The 18,824-nt window shown below is 53.0% G+C and overlaps 2 protein-coding genes across 2 annotated transcripts in view; both read right to left on the reverse strand.

Annotated features, from left to right (window-relative positions):
- Positions 1-7,991, reverse strand: part of Tfeb (transcription factor EB) — a 50,618-nt gene extending 42,627 nt beyond the window's left edge. The window contains exon 1 of the mRNA XM_057752021.1: positions 7,769-7,991. The gene's annotated coding sequence lies outside the window, so the exon portion shown is untranslated. The remainder of the gene's footprint in view (positions 1-7,768) is intronic.
- A 2,456-nt stretch (positions 7,992-10,447) lies between these two features.
- On the reverse strand, positions 10,448-18,069 carry Pgc (progastricsin). Its single transcript, XM_057751622.1, has 9 exons — positions 17,961-18,069; positions 16,017-16,176; positions 15,580-15,697; positions 14,648-14,766; positions 14,025-14,224; positions 12,576-12,695; positions 11,936-12,080; positions 11,061-11,159; positions 10,448-10,732 (listed from the first exon to the last, which is right to left on the reverse strand). The coding sequence occupies exons 1-9, from the start codon at positions 18,017-18,019 to the stop codon at positions 10,580-10,582; spliced, it is 1,173 nt and encodes a 390-aa protein (XP_057607605.1). The 5' UTR covers positions 18,020-18,069; the 3' UTR covers positions 10,448-10,579.
- Positions 18,070-18,824: the final 755 nt, after the last annotated feature.

An 18,824-nucleotide genomic window follows, 5' to 3' on the forward strand; every position in this document is an offset into this window, starting at 1 on the left:
TCGCCACTGGGTACCTGAATAGCTACAAGTCAAAAGCTGTGTTCTGGGGACCAACAACTTGCCAGAAATTCAATTCACACCAGATGAGTAGTTGTAGTGTGTCGTGATACACACCTGTGATCCAAGGATTCAGGAGGCAGAGGCAGAAGGACCACGACTTTGAGATCATACTGAGATATATATACATAGTAAGACCTTGTCTCAAAAAGAATTAAAACAGGGCTGGAGAGATGACTCAGTGGTTAAGGGCACTGGCTGCTCCTGCCGGAAGACCTAGTTCAGTTCCCAACATCACATGACAGCTTACAACCATCTGCAACTCCAGTTCCAGGAATACAACGCCCTCTTCTGGCCTCCACAGGTACTGCATGCTTGTGATGTGCAGAAATGTCCAGCAAAACACCCATACACATTAAAATAAAAAAAGGTTTTTTTTAAAGAAAAATAAACAAGCAAGTACAAAAGGAATGGAGATATGGCTCTGTGATTAAGAGTGCCTGTTGCCTTTCCAGAGGACCTAAGTTTGGTTCCCAGTACCCACTACAGATGGTTGACAACTGTAACTCCAGCTCCAGGGGATCTGATGCCCTCTTCTGGCCTCAGTGAGCAACTGCACACATGAGCACACATAGCTTAAAAGAAGAAAATAAACCTTTAAAAAGATAATAAAATAAAGTAATGGCTGTGAGGATGGTTCACTGAAACACGTAAAAGTATGCAGGGTGAATCAGGCAGTGGTGGTGCACATCTTTAATCCCAGCATTTGAGAGGCAGAGGTAGGTGGGTGGCTTTGAGTTTGAGGCCAGCCTGTTCTACAGAGCGAGTTCCAGGACAGCCTCCAAAGCTACACAGAGAAACCCTGTCTTGATAAACAAACAAACAAAAACTGTGGGGTGTGGTGGTACATGCATATAATCCCAGAGCTAGAGAGACAGAGACACAGGGACCCCTGAGATCTCCTAGCCTCCCCTAAGTGGTGAGCTTCAGGCCCTCCCTGAAAGAAGGCAGATGCTGTTCCTGATACCCCAGATTGCCTCTGGTCTCTATGCACAAGAATACACCTGCGCACAAACAAATACATGCACACACACACTAAAAAAATAAATCCTTATTTTTAAAAAATAAAACTCCAGACCTCAGAAGCTTGTGGAACTACTGAGGATGAGATACGAAGCAGGCCGGAGAAAGCTGAAATGGAGCAGTCACTGGGGACTTCTCCGGTCTGTCTGGTGCAAGAGACCTTGCCCTGGGCTCTATGGCCTAGAGAAAGGCCTGGGAACCGCCTGGGCATTGTTTTGTACTGATGCCTAGGTCCCACCCCCAGAGATGGGGAGGCAAGGGCATTTTGGAGGAGTTCCCAGCCAGGTGAGCGGTGAGATGGAGAGGCCAATGGCCTCCGTGAGAACTGTGACCTCACTGAGAGGGCACTTTGGTTGGAGGGAGAGAGCAGGGAAGACGTGACAGGAGCAAGCACATAAGGGAAGGAGGGCGAAGCAACGGCACAGGAATCCCAGCTCTCTAGACATGGAATCTGCTGGAGTTCAAGCTCTGGATTATTCTCCAAAGCATCAAACCCCACTGCATGCATAGCTGCCAACAAGGTGGACTGTCTGCTAGCAACACTGGGAAGGCCTGGTACTGGCCAGGCTCATTCTCTTCTTCTTTGTGTCGCATTTAAGACCAGGACCAAGGTGGTGGAGGAGCTCAGGGGCTCAGCACTTACTGGCCTAGCATGCACAAGGCTCTAGGCTTGCTACCCAGCACCAGGAGGGAAAAACTACACAAACCAAGAAGCAACTATGATCCCGCCTGATGCTTTTGTCTCTCTGGCTGTCCTCTGACTTCACCCACCACCAGCTCATTCCATAGCAAAGCACTTCCTGTGGGTGCGATAAGTCTCAGGTCGTCCCTATCACTGCGATTTTATCTCTGCCCGCAGCAGCAACACAGCAGCCAAGAGGGTCAGTGTGTGTAATGCAGAGTGGAAGAGGAAGGCAGGCAAGAGAGAGAGGAAGAGCCACGGCTAGGAGGGAGGTGCCAGGACAGATGCTCCACAGGGAAATTCGAGGGGGGAGCAGAGACACTGCAGGCATTGCCAACCCTCCTGCACAGCCTCGCTAACTGAGAACAGCTAACTAGAAGAACAAGCTGGGAATGGGGAAGGGGTTGCAGAGTATAGTAGGGACTGTGGCCAGAGTCTGCACAACCTCTGGGATATATATACACACATATTTTTATTTATTTACTTGTTTATTTTACAGACAGGGTCTCTCTGTGCAGTCCTGGCTGTCCTAGAACTTGCTCTGTAGGCCAGACTGGCCTCAAACTCAAAGATCCTCCTGACTCTGCCTCTCAACTGCTGGAATTAAAAGTGTGTGCCACCACCACCTGACTACATATAAATTATAATATATATACACACACATAGTGTGCCACCACTGCCTGACTCTATCTATCATATATAATATTTATCTTATGTGTGTTTTTCTTGCACGTGTGTCTGTGCACAGTGTGCATGCTGAGGCCAGAAGAGGGCGATGGATCCCTTGGAACTGGAGTTATAGATGACTGTGAGTCTATGTGTGTGCTGGGAATTGGAGCTGGGTGCACTAAGAAGCAGCTGGTGCTCTTAATGGCCAAACCATTTCTCCAGCCTGGAAGGTGTTATATCTGAGGGTATTAGATATATGACTGGACTGTTCAAACCCATAAAGCTTTTGTTTGTTTGTTTTGTTTTAAGATGTTTTTAAAATGTATGTGTTGTGTCCATGACGACTAGATGTCAAATGCCCTGAAGCTCACAGGTGGCTGTGAGCTGCCCAGCAATGGTGCTGGGATCCAGTGCTCTGGAAGAGCCAAGTGCTCTTGGCCATGACCTAGATTCCCAACCCCACTTACTGATTCTTTTTTAGGCAGGTCCAGTGTTTCTCATGCCAACCCCAAACTCACTATTCTAGTAGAGGATGACCTTGAACTTCTGATTCTCCACTTCTCAAATGCTGGGATTACAGGTGTGTGCCACCATGCCCAGCATATCTGGGACCAGAGATCAAACCCAGGGCCTCCCGCATGCTCGGTAAGTAAGTATCCCCAGTCATCCATGGTTCTTTTTTCCCTCTCCTGGAGCACTTTAGGCCTGTTTCTCACTTAAAACTGAAAAATGAAAAAACGAAACAGCCACAAGAGTTGAGTGTGCTTGTTATTCTGAGCACACTGTGTATCCAGGGCATCGACACACTTGGCCCTGGCTCTTAGGTAGGCAGGTAGGGCGTACACCTCTTAGTCGTGGAAGGAGGGGTACAGTGGGCTGCTAAACAGCTTGCCAGGGTCCCACACTGGTAAGCGACAGAGCTGGGACTCCAAGCCAGGCAGCCTGGCCCCAGAGTCAACATTCATCCAGTACAGTGCTGAATACATGGTGGCTGGGGTTACGTCCTGACAAGATGGGACACGTGAGCCGGACTTGATTCCAGGGCCTCCACCAGTCCCCAGGTCTTCTGCCACCCACACCCTCCCGTTCTGAAGCCTGGTGTCCCGGTGCCTGAGGTGGAGGGGACCACCAATGATTAGTGTCACAGGAGGCTGACAGTTGCTGATGGTGTCGGGTCTCTGGACTCCAGGTCCTCTGACCCCGTGACTTTCTCAGTCAAAGGCCCCGCTGCCTTTCCTCCACATCCGAGGGTGTACTGTAGCTTAAAGCGCATGCTGTCCACGGTCGGAGCCACACGCCCAGAAGGCTGTCCTCCCTTGCCTGGGCTAAATGAGCTTTCCAGGGAGAGCAACAAGGTCCTGCTGACCTATCTCCTCCCAGGGCAGGGTCTCCCAGAGACCTAGCTCAGCAGCTCAGAAAGGAGGCCAGTAGACAAGTGTAGTCCCTGAGCAGCAAAAAGAAAGCCCCCAAACTATCATGCCCCCACTCTTAATAAATTCATTTGTCTACTAGAGCTAGCTCCAGGACAGACTGCAAAAGCTACAGAGAAGCTACAGAGAAACCCTGTCTCGAAAAACTAAAAAAAAAAAAAAAATTCATTTTATTTTTTATAATTTGTTTTTAGATTTTTGATTTGCATTTTACACGTGGACGTATGTCTGTGTACTGCATGTGTGCAGCTCCCAAGGAGGCCATAAGAGGACTGGACTCGTGACAGCTGTGTGGTGCCATGGGGGTGCTGGGAATTGAACCTCAGGCCCTCCAGCAGCCACTGCTCCTCGCTGCTGACTGCAGAGACAGCTCTCCAACACACACTCCATTCACAGAAGGGACAGTTCAGTGGGGAAGATCTCCTGCAGTGAGTTCCCAGCACCCTATCTGGCAGCTCAAAAATGCCCAGAAAGCCAGCTCCAAGGGATCTGATGCCCTCTTCTGATCTCTGTGGGAACTGCACTCTGTGAACACAGCCTCATACAAACACACAGAAATAAAAAAAAAAAAAAAAAAACTAAAAAAGAACTTATGGCCAGGTGGTAGTGGCTTACGCCTTTAATCCCAGCACTCAGGAAGCGAAGGCAGGTGGAGCTCTGAGTTCGAGGCCAGTCTGGTCAGCAAAGGGGGTTCTATGACAGCCTGAGCAGAACAAAGAAACCCTTTCTTGTGCCAGGTGGTGGTGGCGCATGCCTTTAAGCCCAGCACTCAGGAGGCAGAGGCAGGCGGATCTCTGTGAGTTCAAGGCCAGCCTGGTCTACAAGAGCTAGTTCCAGGACAGGCTCCAAAGCAACAGAGAAACCTTGTCTCAAAAAAGAAAAAAAGAAGAAAGAAAGAAAGAAATTCTGTCTTGAAACAACAACAAAATAAATTAATTAAATAAATAAATAAAACAAAAAAAGAACTTCTGACAAACACTGATGTGGTCTTCTTTAGGAATTAAAAACATGGTTCTTGGAATTGGTTGAGCCTGGGTTAGAACCCCAGCCCTCTACTCTAGGCTGTGTGGTTTTCAACAATTTACTTAACTTCTCTGATTCGGTATAACAGAAACAATAATTCCTACCCTGACGCAAGATACATTAGCCTGGCAGCTATTGCTTGCAGCAAGGTCTTACTCCAGTCTGCCTCTGGCGGCACTTGGCTATTCTAATTAACACAGTGCTGTGTTCTCCTTACTGTCAGAGACTGCCATCTTCACGATCCATGAACACGTCCACATCCATGACACAAGCTCACCATGTAGGCTCTGCACTTGGTCCTCACAGTGTGCAACAGATGATCCTATTTCTATTCGGTCCTTTCGCAGCACAGGTAGAGAGAGAGGCTGGCTGTAGCCCAAGACAGGGATGCTTCTGGAAGTTCTGAGGATCTCTACTCCCTGTACCTCCCGCCCCAAACACACACACTAGAAGGCTAACTCATTTCTATGGCAGCCAAGTGTCCCCTGCCCTCCATCCCCAGGACAAAGGCTCAACTTGGCTTTCATGTCAGCTGTGGTTGGGGAAACCCCTGCTGCCTGCAAAAACCAACTTGACTTTGAAAAGGAAGAGAAGGAAGCCAGAGGGAAGGGAGGCTGGGCCACTCCCTGTGGGGGCAGGTGCTAAGTAACTCTATAAACCCTAGCGAACGATGCAATTGCAACCATAAACAGAGCCTAAGAGAGATCAGGGCCAGAAGCCAGACCCTCAAAGGGCAGCCAGGCTAGAGGGTAGGTCCCCTCCCACCTACTTCCCGGCGTCCAGGAAGTGGGGTGGGGGCAGGTGGCGGCTCCCTGGTGATGGGATGGGCAGACATACTGGACATCCCCCAGCGGTGCTTGAATGAACTCTTCCCTGGCTCACTCCCTGCCCACCTCTTACTGAGTCACCAGGCCATCAGCCCTAAACGCAGTTGACTCTGTGGATTCAATGCTCACGTCAGATGTACCTTGCCTCATTCCATGGGGCCTGGAACCAAGAGACCTGGGTCTCCATCTAGCTCCACCTCCTAGGTGGACAGAGAATTAGCACTCAGCTGTAATCAGCCCTGTAAAGTGTAAGCCATATCGGCTTCTCTCACGCAGGAAAACCCCAAAAACAGACCTGCCCTTCATCACACACTCTCCTTCTCAACTCCCCTATAACTGAGGCAAGCCTAAAGAAGGGAACCAAAAGAGCCGAGGGAAACTGAGGAACAGTAAAAGCTCCAAGGCAGCAACCCTTCCCCCATCCAACTAAGGCTGGTTACTAAGCCCGGCTGTCTCTCCAGACTGGGCGCTGCGGGGGAGTAGATACTGGAGACCGGCTCCCCAGCGGGGCACCAAGCAGCTACGAAGGGAGCCGGCCACCGAGCCTGACCTCCGCGTCTGGATCTGCCAGTATCTGCACCTGGCCGCCCTAGAGGAAACTGGAGATCCGCCCCCACCTCACCCCCCAACAGTGCCTGGTCTGGGCCAGCGGAATCCGGGCCAGGGAGGGTATAGGAACCTCAGGCCACGTCCTAGAGGCTCCCCTTTCCAGCTGCATCAAGCAGTCCCTCACTCCCGATCCGTGGAGCCCACACTTCCCCAGTGAACCGAGTACCCAAGTTTAGTCCCTGTAACTGTCACACTGAATAGTCCTCTGCAGGACGAGCGAAAGCTGACGCACGTTGGGGAAGGGCACCGCGGTGAGGGGCAGGCGCAGAATGGAGGGCGGGGGCCGGGGGAGCGCTGGCGCAGACCAGCCCCACCCGGGCGGGCGTCCTCCCTTCCTCTCCAGGGCGCGGGGCTGGGGTGAGCCAGGCGGCTGCGGCGCGAACCTGCTCGCGCAGCCCCGAGCAGCTCCGGGCAGCGGTGCGTGAAGCCAGAACCCAGAGCACGACGGGGGCCGAGGGGCGGGTACCCAGGTGGCGTCCGCCAGCTCTCTTCCAGGAGGCGCTGGGCGGAAGAAGCGACGGGGGTCCGGAGTTGGGGGTGGGGGAGACGAAGGCACTGACCTGGAGCCCGGGGCGAGCTAGCCTGGGGTTGGACGGTGCTGAGTGAAGGGGACAGACAGGGGAAAGGGGGCGTATTTTCCGGAATTGGGGACCAAGAGGGTGGCTCAGGGAGGAGGGCAGACAACTGGAAGTTCAAGGAAGCAGAAAGCGAGACGCACAGAAGGTGCGACCCGAGTTGGGGTTCCCTAGGGTGGTGGGATAAGGCGAGAGAAGTTTGCCAGGGACACCTGGGGCTGAAATCAGGGGTGTCTTCTGCAAGAGATCAACGAGGGAGGGAGGCACAGAGGGAGAGAGAGAGAGGGATGGGACGTCCACACCATCCCCGGACACAGCAGCCCAGCCCACGGGGCGTGGCGCCTCGCCGGCCCTCCCACTCCCCCGCGACCATTCAGGCTGGGCCTGGCCCCGCCGGCCTTGGTGCTTGCACACCTCCCCGGGCCTCGGACTCCCTCCCCCGAGCCCCCCGCCCCCGCTGTGTCGGGGGAGGGGGAGCGAGCTGAGGGCCCCGAGCGTCCCTCAAAACTTATTGCAAGTTTACTCCTGCGCCTCCCGCCCCAGCTCCACTCAGCTTCCCCGGGCCAGGAAGGCCCGTGCCCGCCCCGGCCACTCCCGCTCCGGTTACATAAGGTCGCGGGGAGGCGGCCCCCTACCCGGCCTGAAGGGAGGGGCCCGAGGGGCTCCCCGGCTGACGAGCCGCACCGCTCCGGCCACGCGCTGGGTACCCAGGGCTGCACCGGCTGCGGATGGGTGGCGGTGCAGTGCACCCTGTCCTACTCGTCTGTACCCCCATCCACGCACCCCACCTGTCTCCGGCACCCACAGGAGGGAAAGTGCGGAGCTGGCGTTCCCCAGTTCCCCGTGCACCCCTTGCCCCCTAGTCCCGCTCACCTCGCTTTGAAGGTCAATCTGTCCGCCGCCGGCGCCCTGTGGTTCCGGCAACTTGTCTCAAGTTCGGGTGCCCGACCCCCGATCTTCGCCCGCCGCCCGCTTTCGGGCTCCTCAGGCTACGCGCCACCAGCCAGACCCGCCCCGTCCGCCCTTCCCGCCGCCGTCGGCGCCGTCGCCGTTCTCTGCGTCCCGCCCGCGGCTGCCGCCTCCGCTGTCACCTAGCCCCGCGCCCGGCGCTCGGGCTCCGGCTGTCACTCCGCGCCCACTTCCCGCTGAGCCCGGCAGAGGGCAGCACCCGCCCCCTGCGGACCGCCCCCGGAGGCCTCCGGCGGCGCCCGCTGGGAAACGTAGTCCCTGCCGCCGCCGCGCGGGGCTCGCCGGGATTTGCAGTTCTACTCTGCTGGCCGAGGTCCCTAGGAATAAACTTTTGACTTTAAAAGTTTGTCCCCTTTTTCCCTTTTCAGATTTTCTTTCTCCTCTCTATCAGTGGTGTCCCGAGGTAGGATCTACTACATTATGACATCTTGTGAAAAGACCAATACCAAGCTTCTTTTCCAGGAGTGTGAGAAAGATATAGGGTCCCAGGTGGTCCCTCCTGGTTTATGCGAAGGTGTTCACTCTCAGGATTACCAGCAGCAGACTGAGGGTTACCTTATCCTTTAAGAACCTCCACTTAGAGACTTTTGACTGCTTTGTTAAATAATAATAATAATTGCTGTTCTACTAATTATTATTATTTCAGAACAAGCCAGTATGAAGCAGAACTGTAGTTTATTTAAAAATATGTGTGCAAATGTATAAAAATAACATATATATTGTTTGTTTGTTTTTGTTGACAGGATTTCTCTGTGTAGCCTTGGCTGTGCTGGAACTCACTCTGTAGTCCAGGCTGGCCTCAGACTCACAGAGATCCTTCTACCTCTGCCTCCCAAGTGCTGGGATTAAAGACCTGCGCCACCACTGCCAGACTTAAAAATGTATTTTTAAATATATATTTAAAACACAGAGGTTAAGAGAAAGAGGCAATCAGGGAAAGTGGAAAGGGTAGGCCCACCAGAGAAACTGGGTGTGGGCTTTTCATTGTTTTTTACAATGGCCAGCTTTCTTGTTTTGGTGATCTCTGAAGTTATCTTCAGATGACTGCTGAGAAACTTAAATAAGATCACTGGATGTTTCCTGGGGTGGACCTGATAGTGTTGTAATTGACCAGGTTAAAGATCATAAAGGAAGTGAGGCTATCTTAACTGTAAACAAAACAGTCTTACTTGTCAGGTTCCCAAACTGTCTGGGGGAGAGCTGAGGCTTGACTCCGGGACACACGTGCTCAGGCCTTAAGCCTGGTTTATTGTTGTGTTTACCATTGTTTTATTTTGTTGAGACAGGGACTCACCAAATAACCCTAGCTGGCTCAGAATTCACTAGTGGATTTCGCTGCCCTTGAACTCACAGAGGTCTGCCTGCCTCTGCTTTCCAAGAGCATGTCCCCACTCTGGATTGTTCGTTTAAACGCTTAATGAGATGACCTCTGCGTTGGCAGCCCTCACATGAGATGTTCATTGTCCTAGAAGTCACGATTCTCAGCTAGAAGTTCTCAGCCGAGAGAAGACTTCATCCAGACTGCATAATGAGAAGGGTGCCTTTTCCTCTCAAGTCCCATAATCTCCCCTTCTTTCCTGTCTCAGTTTGGATCTTGCCCTTTGTGCCTGCCTGTAAGTATAAGATGGAACCACATCACTGCCATTTTATGTTCAGAAGCTTTCCAGCCTCCTCGCTTGTCTCTTCCTCTGAACAGAAGCTCAGAGCACTAAGATAACATTCTTAGCTTTCTTTCCCTGTTGCTTTCTTTGCTCCCTCTCCCACTGCCTCCTTTTCTCCACACCTCCTGCCCTTTTCTTCCCCCTTACCTCTCTCCCTCCACCTCACCCTTTATTTTCTTCCTCCTCTTCCTCCTCTTCCCCCCATCATGTGACCCCATATTTCTGGGGCTTTCTGAGAAACTGCTAAGGATGTGCAAGAATAAAGTCTAGAGCAACAGACCTCTAACTGAGCTGGCCAGAGAAAGCCAGAGAAAGAGCTGGCCAACCTGTCCATAGGCGAGGGGCAACCCTCTCTCCTCCAAACACAAGTCCTCGGATTTAGGAGGTTGGGTAAAAATATAGTCACTTTAACTCAGTCTCAACCTTCTGCAGCCTTCCTAGAAATAAGCATCTTGCTTCCTCAAGGACCCATAACTGTTAGAAATGAACACGGGTACAACATACTTCAGAAAATTCTAGTCAAAATGGATTCAAAGCTGAAGAGACAAACAGGCACATTGCTAGGGGTCATTCCCATGGCCTTGAGGTCCATGGAGTCTGGGGTGTGGTTCAGCGGGGTGTTTCCCATTTGCCTGTCAGTACAAGCCCTGCTCCCATCACCAGTCTTCAGAGGGAATCTGAGAAGAGGCTCTAGACTCTGAAGGGTTCAGCCTATGTCCAAGCCTGGCTTCAAACTCTACTTCGCTTAGCATCTCAATGACCCACCGGGAAACCTCATGGCCACTGAGGTAAGTCAAAGGGGAACTTGCCATGATCCCCACTCCCACAGTCCCCAAGACCCAATAGTCTGAGTCACAACTTTACCCAGCTCCCCCACCCCACACATCCCATACAAACGACCCAACAGGCTGGTCAATGTGAAGAACTATTTATTATCAGAGAAAGTGTAGGATACAGAAGGGGAAGGTTGGAGGCAGAGGGCAAGGACAGAGGGTACCCCTCACAAGTTGGGGGAGGTTGAGAGGAGGAAGGGCACAGGGTCCAGATGGCAAGTCTAGACAGCAGTGGCAAAGCCCACCTTCTTATTGCCCATGTCAAAGACGGCATAGTAAGACCTGAGGAAGACATCCCCAAGGATCCAGAAGGGCTGGCCATCTTCAGAGGTCAGAGGGGTGCTCTCAAGGCCCACCATGCAGTAGCCATCCTCCTGTTCAACAGAAGGCAGCATTCTCTCATATGCTCACGGGCGAACTGAACTTCAGCAACTGAATGACTCAAGACTGCCCAGGGGCTCATGGGACAGCTGCCCCTTCACAGCAAGGGCTGTTGGGGCTCGGGGAGAGAGGGTGCTCTTTCCCCAATACCTAACTTCCGGTTGCCATGGTTCTACGGAGTGGAGGGCTTCCTCCTCAACTACCCTCCCCCTGCTCCTGGCCTGCAACAGGTCAGCCTGACAGTTAAGCCTCAAACCTCTGCATAGCTGTTCTAGACCAATCTAGATTCCAGCGTCTCTGCCCATAGGAATGAGGCCTTACCTGGAGGATGTAGGAAGAGGGTGACAGAGGGAACTCAACACCATTGAGGACAAAGTTGAAGGTAGGCAGGCTACTGACGCTGTCACAGCTCACAAAATACTGCAGAAAGGAACACAGCCCATGCCGATATGTCTCACTTAGAACAGTGTCCAACATGCCTTCCGCCTCAGTACCCTAGGCCTGTACCCCATCACGCCTGCCACCTCGCACCCCAGTCTGCTTTATATTGGGGGGCACAGCTCCAAGGCAATACTGACTCACCTACTATAGCATTCAGTAGCATTGGCACAGATGGGGAGGGGTTCAAGGAACCCTGAGGAGCCCACTACCCTAAAGCTTTGCTCCTGACTGAATTTCCACTCTGAGAGAGTGTGGATTGTTGCCCTTCCTCTGCAAGTGCCCTTTAACATACATTTTTATAGAACATGGAAACCACCAGTTTCCCCAGAACTAGGAGAATGTCTTGAGTAGTCAAGCTCTGCACTGGCCTTAGGGTGGAGAGAGCAGGAGAGAGCCTGACCCTGTGGGGGTGAGGACATTGGACCACAGAGCTGTCCCTCGTCACTCATCTGCTCGGTCCCGCTTTCTAGTCATTTTCTCCAACCCTAAAGGCCAGGCAGTGTTTATTCCATATTCCAAGGTGACTTCAGCTCAGAAGAGAGTCTTGCTTTGCCCTACTTCCTCAGCTCCAGCAGCCAGGTCTCCACCCTGCCAGGGCCACTCCCCACCAGTGCCCTCAGTAGCTAAAAGCATGGAGGCCAAGAATTCAGCCAGCATTGATTTCCCAAAGAGAAGCTGTAAGTGGTACACAAAGTCCTGCCACCCCATAAGATGGCCATTCCTGAGGGAGGGGGAGCCCTGCCTACCATACTCACCTCTCCATATTCTTCCTCAGCTCCTATGGCCTCCAGAAAGTCACTCAGGTACTGAGAGGGCATGGTGAGGAGAGAGGTGCCAGTGTCTACAATGCCCTGGCAGCCCTGGGAGCACCAGCCAGAGGTGGTTCCACCAATAAGGAAGCTGAATGGTAAGAAGATAGCGGCCTCAGTTCCCACCTGTTCAGGGCAGGCAGAGGGGGCCTCCCACCACAGTGACACAGGGGGCTGCACACAGAGACAAGCCATCAATGAGGAAGGTAAGGGGACCCCACTTCATATCACCCTAGAGTCTCTTCAAAGCCATATGAATGGCTGTTGAACCTACTTCCAAAGTTTCAAGGAAGGCTGTAGATACAGCGAAAGCCAGAGCCACTGATTGCTGCAAGGACTTTGAAACACACTCAGTTTCTAACCTGTGGCGTTGGACTACAGGGGGCCTCGTGATTGAGATTTTATGTGTCGCCCCTCTTCTCCAGATTTAGCTCGTCTCTGATGCTCCTGCATAGGTTAGCTGTGACTCCGGGGCATGGCCTATCTTAAGGTCTTCTCCCACCCATCCCCACCAGCAGTGCCTGGATGAATGGACGGTTTATAGTGTTTGTAGGTGCAAGCAGAGAAGACCCCACCACAGACTCACTCATCGATGCTGATCTGCCAGTAGAGATCCTGGGTGACGGGAATCCAGGTGATCTCCCCAGTGTAGAGGTCCTTGTCCACACCTCCAAAAACAATCTGTCCGCCATTAGATCCCTCCTGGCTACAGAAGACAAAAGGAAGGATCAGGAATGAATAGCATCCTGTGGTGAGTTAGCCATCTTCAGAAAACAATTCCCTACCTCACTTCACAGTGAGACTCCCTGCAGATGAGCTAGGTCTCCTCAGACTGGGGCTCCCTGCAGACAGGTCCCCTCAGACTGGGGCTCCCTGAGAACAGGTTCCCTCAGACTGGGGCTCCCTGCAGATGAGCTAGGTCCCCTCAGGCTGTGATTCCCTGCGGATGAGCTAGGTTTCCCTCAGACTGGGGCTCCCTGCGGAAGGTACCCTCAGACTGGGGCTCCCTGCAGATGAGCTAGGTTTTCCTCAGACTGAGGCTTCCTGAGGACAGTCTGTGTTTCCCTCAGATTGGGTCTTCCTGAAGATGGGATGTGTTTCCCCAAGATGAGCTACTTGTGTGGGCCTCTCAAAATCTCCAGTGCTTCAGCCTCTGGAGTGATGCTGTCCCATAGAGTCCCAGCCCCTCTTAGCAGGCAGCTAAGTGGGCCCCACCCACTGGAGAAGCAGCAAAGCAGGGATGGATGGAGCTCCCAAAGGTGACATGCAGAGCGATTGTAAGCAGAAGCAAAAAACAAGTCTGTAGGGCCTGTGACAGTGAAGGTGCCAATGTCAGAGTCCGGCCCTTAAGTCACAGTGAGTGTATGCACATTCTAGAAGGTGGCTAACTCTGGGAAAAAAGAGAGAAACCCGAGGCCCAGGTGAGGCCTGCTTGTGTTTGCTGGAAAGATAACAACAGGTTAGAGGTCAGTCCCAGGCCAAGCCCCGAAGACTCCAGGACCAGCTGGGACAGCAGCAGATCAAAGGGGATGAAGCAAGAGATTACTATACAAAAGAGATACAGAGTGGAAAATCTCAGCCAGAGAGGGATGGGTGTGGGCGGCACAGAGCTGACCCAGGAAGAGCTAGAATAAAAGCCACGCCCAGATCTGAGCTGGACATAGAGAGCTTGTCACAGCCAAGGGACACAAAGAACACCTGCATGGGCAAATAAGGTGCTTGTGGCCAAGCCTGGCAAGCTGAGCGCCATCTTTGAGACCCACACAGTGAAAGAGGAGAACCGGCTCCTGCAAGTTGTCCTCTGACCTCTACGGGTTCGCTGTGGCGTGTACCCCGACCCCTGCTCTAACACAAATAAATGAATGTTGAAAAAAATAGGAGTGGACAGGAAACAGATACGGGTGGGGAGTGCGAGATTCCAGAGCTGGAGAGGAAGGCGCTGGCTGGGACAGGGGTGGGCGAAGCGCTCAGCCCACCAGCTTCTGAGCCACAGTTGGGCAGTGGAAGGCAGAGAAATTCCTAAGTGGTCGCTTACCTGCCGAGGTAGACACCGAAGAGGGGCTGGGAGAGAGCGCCCTCCTTCAGCAAGCCCTGCATGGCGGTGGTGGCACCACCGGCAGACAGGCCGGGGAAGGCCAGGCCCATGATGCCATCAAAGTCTGCATAGACGAAATCGGTGCCGGGTTCATTCTCACTCAGGCCAAACTCCTGGTTGGGGACCTTAATGCCTTGGACCTGGAGCAGAGGTTAAAATAGAGAGATAGTGACACACCAGACAGACCTACCTCGATCCCCACCACTCCCCAGAGACAACTCTTGTTCCTCTCTCCTTGCCTCAGTTCCCCCTACACCTTCCTAAGTTGGTAGCAGCCATCGTCCCTCCCGAGAATCAGGAGCCTCACTGCATGGTCCCTGCCCCACCCCTCTCTCCTCTGAAAAGCTATCTTCTTGCAGGGAAATGGCCACAACCAAAGGGTTCATCGTGGCTTTCCCAGCCATCCTGACAGAACGACCACCGTCAGCAAGCGTCCACATCGTGGATGGACAAGGTCTCGTGCTGACTTCCCATCCTATGAGCTTTTCCACCATGTTTCAGGGGATTTGTTAAGGCCCTCATCTTCCTCCCACCCCGACCCAGGGGCAGGAAGTCACGCTCACGGTCAGAGTGTCATAGCCAAAGAAGCCGGTAAGGCTGCCGGTGCCATACTGCAGGGAGAAGGTCTGTCCTTCCGTGTAGTAGGTAGAGGACTTGCTAGGGTTGTAGCGGGTGTGTGTGGCTGCAGGGGAGGCACAGCATAGAGGTCAGATTGTTGAGTGGAGGGGGCTTCTTCCTCAGCCTGTGCTTAAACCCGGGGCTTCAGCATCCCCTACTCGTGACAGCAAGGGGTGATCAGCTGAGGCTCCCGCCTTTGAATCACCCATGACCTGAAAGCCCCCTGTGATTTATAGGGTAAGCTCTGGGACTTTGGTCTCTCTGGGCAGGGTTGGCTGGACTTTATCTCCATGTCCTACGTCTCAGAAAAGCCCTAGCACAGACGGACTGCTCATCCACCTTAGGAGTGAATGGGCCACTAAGGACCTCTCATCCCACAGCCTCCACCCCTTCAAGAACTTGGTCGAACCAAGATCCTGAGACACCATGAGATATAGCCAAAGAGAGACATCTTGGACCAGAGATAATAGGATCCCAAGGCTCGGGCAGGGACAAAAGCAGTATTACAAAATGCCTGCCCAAATTCTATCTGCCTGACAAAGTACGGCAGGACAAGGCCACATCCATTGTTCCAGCCCATCCTTTAGACACGCCTGATGCCGACGTGGGGTGAACAGAAGGCAGAACTGACTACTGTGAAGCGAGTGGAGATGACCCACAAGAAAAAGGATGCTATTGTCCTGGTCATCAGGATGGGTGGGACGGAAGAAAACGGAGTGGACGAGGAGGGCTGGCATAGACAAAGGCAAAAGAGCCACCCAGCTGCAGGGCCAGCCTCTTTGACAAGGCTTGAATATGTCATGTGACTGAAAACACCACTATCTTCAGCAGGGGTGGATTTCCCCCAGCCTCCCTTCCCTGCCCACCCAGCACTCACTGCAGGCCTCGCTCTGGCAGTAGACAGAAGGCACCCACAGGTTGGAGGAGCCAGTGTCGAAAAGGACCAAGAAGTTCTGGGGTGGAGTTCCGATGCTGATCTCACCAAAGTAGGCAGCCTGATGAGGGAGAGGGGATATCACGGGTAGACTGGTTAGCTCTGAGGGATCCAGGGGTTCCGCAACTCCACAGGTGCGCGGGAAAGGACCCGGCTGCTGCCCTCCAAACCACACTAAAATCAGTGGCCCTAGTTTTCCCTGGAAATCTGCCCCAAACCCAAGGATGCTCAGTCTGTGTTGCCCAGGGCAGTCACCAAGCTCTCTGAGGGCTGCAAGGTCAGTAAGAACCCCGCCCCAAGCTCTTCCAACAGTGCACCCCACGGTGGGAAGACAGGGAATCCTCAGCTTTGGCAGCAGGGACAGTGGTGTTAAGACTTACGTCCATGTAGGCTATGGGCTCGTAGAGTACACTGAAGTCACCAAAGTTGCCAAAGCGGTACTTCAGGCCAGGGTCATACTTGTGGTTTTTCAGGAAATCATTGAGCACACCCTTTTCCCTCATGGTCTCTCGGATAGTCTTCATCCTCTTCAGGGGGACCCTGCAGAAGGCTGTGTGTCAGGTGGGAGCCTCCCTCCTTCCTTTCTCCTTCTACACTCCCCCTCCCCACCTCTGGCCTCTGTCTCTCTCTGTCTCCCCCTCCCTCTCTCCTGTACCTCAATCTCTCTGACACTCTGCCCCGCACATGCCCACTGTTTGTATCTGTCTGTCTCCCCATCTTTCTGTCTTGATTTCTTTCCAGCTTTTTCTCCCTTTATCTTTTCCTTCTCCTTTCCTCTTGTTCTCAAACTCCTTCTTGATGTTTGTTCCGAGATTTAGAAACTCATCAACTTCATCCACATCCACCTTCGCCCCACATGAGTGTACCCCTGCTACCCAGGCCCCCTGCTCTGATATACACTGGAATTCCCTCCCAAGAAGGGGAGGGTAACTTGGAGAACTATCCTTGTTAGAATCAGTGTCTATGCTTTTGAGATTGGGTCTCATGTGTCTCTGGTTAGTCTCAAACGGAATCCTCATCAAAGAGCGGCCTTTAACTTCTGATCCTTCTGCCTCTGCCTTCCAAGCGTGCACCACCACACCAAAGTCAGGGTGTCACACAAGCCCTCTACCCAGCGAGCCCCATCCCAGCTACTCTGGCACGTGTTTAAAGGTGCCAGAGAAAGCAGGTTCACCTCAACGGATTCCTTCCTATGGTGGCCCTCTGCCACCCAGCACTGACTGAGGTGACCCAGCATTGTGTGAGGGGAACGGTACTAACCCTACCTCTAGCCCAGGGACATCTCTGTGCCTCCCCAGTCAGTCCTTGGGGAAAGTGGCTTGGGAGTTCCAGAGTTGGAACTTAGGCGCCGCAGCTTCTGCCCGTGTCACCACAAGCATGATCTAAGAGCTGCTGGCTGCCACCTCCCAGGGACCTCTGCAGATCCATCTGCTTGCTCTGCAACTCAGAATTCCTTTTCCTTTTACTTCTTTCTCCACCTTAAATCCTCATTCTCTTTTTTTTTTTTTTTTTTTTTTTTTTTTTTTTTTCGAGACAGGGTTTCTCTGTAGCTTTTGGGGCCTGTCCTGGAACTAGCTCTTGTAGACCAGGCTGGCCTCGAACTCACAGAGATCCGCCTGCCTCTGCCTCCCGAGTGCTGGGATTAAAGGCGTGCGCCACCACCGCCCGGCATAAATCCTCATTCTCTTAGGACTCTAAGACATTTCAGAGTTTCTCTGCTAACCCTTTCACAAGAGCCACACCAACCACCTCTGCGGAGTTTGCAGAAGTTTCTGGGAGGAGCTGGCTTTTCACCCAAGAAACTACTGGGTAACAGTCCTGGTATGATGGCTCAGCAGGTAAAGGTGCTTGCTGCCAACCTGTCGACCTGAGTTCAGCTCCTAGAACCCATGTGGTAGGAGAGAAGTGACTCCTGCTGTCTTCCTCTGGCCTCCACATGTATTCAGTGGCACCGATACACTCAGTCTCCTCCCATACACAAACTAACTGAGTCATAATTTGAAAAAAGAAAGTATGAGGTGCCGACTGTAGATACTCAAGTTCATGGGAATTATCCATAACCTCCGTGAATCCTTCCTCTGCTTTTAAATTATCTCTAGGTTACCATGAAAACCCAGTAACGGACTGGGTAGTCGTGGTAGACATGGCTCAGCAGTTAAGGCACTGTTCGCGTTTCCAGAGGAGCAGGGTTCAATTCTCAGCACCCACAACCAGCTGTAACTCCAGTCCCAGGGGATCTGACACCCTTGTCTGGCCTCCACGGGCTCCAGGCACCTGGCCCCCACTTAAGGCTGTCTGAGTCTGTTGTCCACGTCCAGTCTCACCTGATCAAAGCTGCCTCCAAGAGAGGGAGGCAGAGCAAGGCTACGACCATCCACTTCATGATGCTGACTCGAAGCTGGTCTCACAGGATAAACCACTTCGAGCTCGACCGTTGTGGTGGAGTGAAGTCCTGAGTGTGCTCCTTCCTTTTATATACCCGGGAGCTAACCCGGCCCCTGCCTCCCAGCCCTGGGTAAGCATGACCCCCCCCAAGCTGCGCGGCCCCCCGGACTCTGCGTATCAGTGGTTTCTGTGTGTTTTTCCTTCTGGAGCATGACCACAACACTTCCATCTTATTGACTTTCTATTGCAGCAGGGACGGCCAGAAGGCGCGCGATAAGAGGGAACAAAGTGGCCGTACCATGGAGGGGCAAAGATTACAACTCTGGGAACCAGACGCGCAATATGGGCATTTGGGGGTGAGGACTTGAGTGAGGGACCAGGCGCCTGATGGTTGGTTCCTCAAGCTTGGCACTAGTGACATTTGGAAGGAAATAATTCTCTGTTCTGGGCATAGCCCTGTCCTCTGTAGGGTACTAGCAGTAGCCGATCTGCCCACTAAGTGCCAGGAGCAATCCCCCAGTTGTAGCCACAGAAATGTCTCCAGGCATTATTGGTTTCCCCTTGGGGACAAGTCCCTGAGAGCTGCTGTTCTACCTACAAGTGACATACTTGGAGGTTCAACTTAAGTCCTGCCTCCCAGTAGCCCTTAAACCTCTGGGAGCTGGAGTTCAAGGTGTCTGGGGGCTCAGGAATCAGGCTGCTGGCTATGATCATAGTGGCGACAGTGGCCGTGTGGGCAGTGCTGATGCTGAGGCCGGTGCTAGGGATGAAGTCAGAATGGACTGGTGGCTTTGGACTCCTGT

This window comes from Chionomys nivalis, chromosome 19 (genome assembly GCF_950005125.1).
Source record: "Chionomys nivalis chromosome 19, mChiNiv1.1, whole genome shotgun sequence".
NCBI classification, from domain to species: Eukaryota; Metazoa; Chordata; class Mammalia; order Rodentia; family Cricetidae; genus Chionomys; species Chionomys nivalis.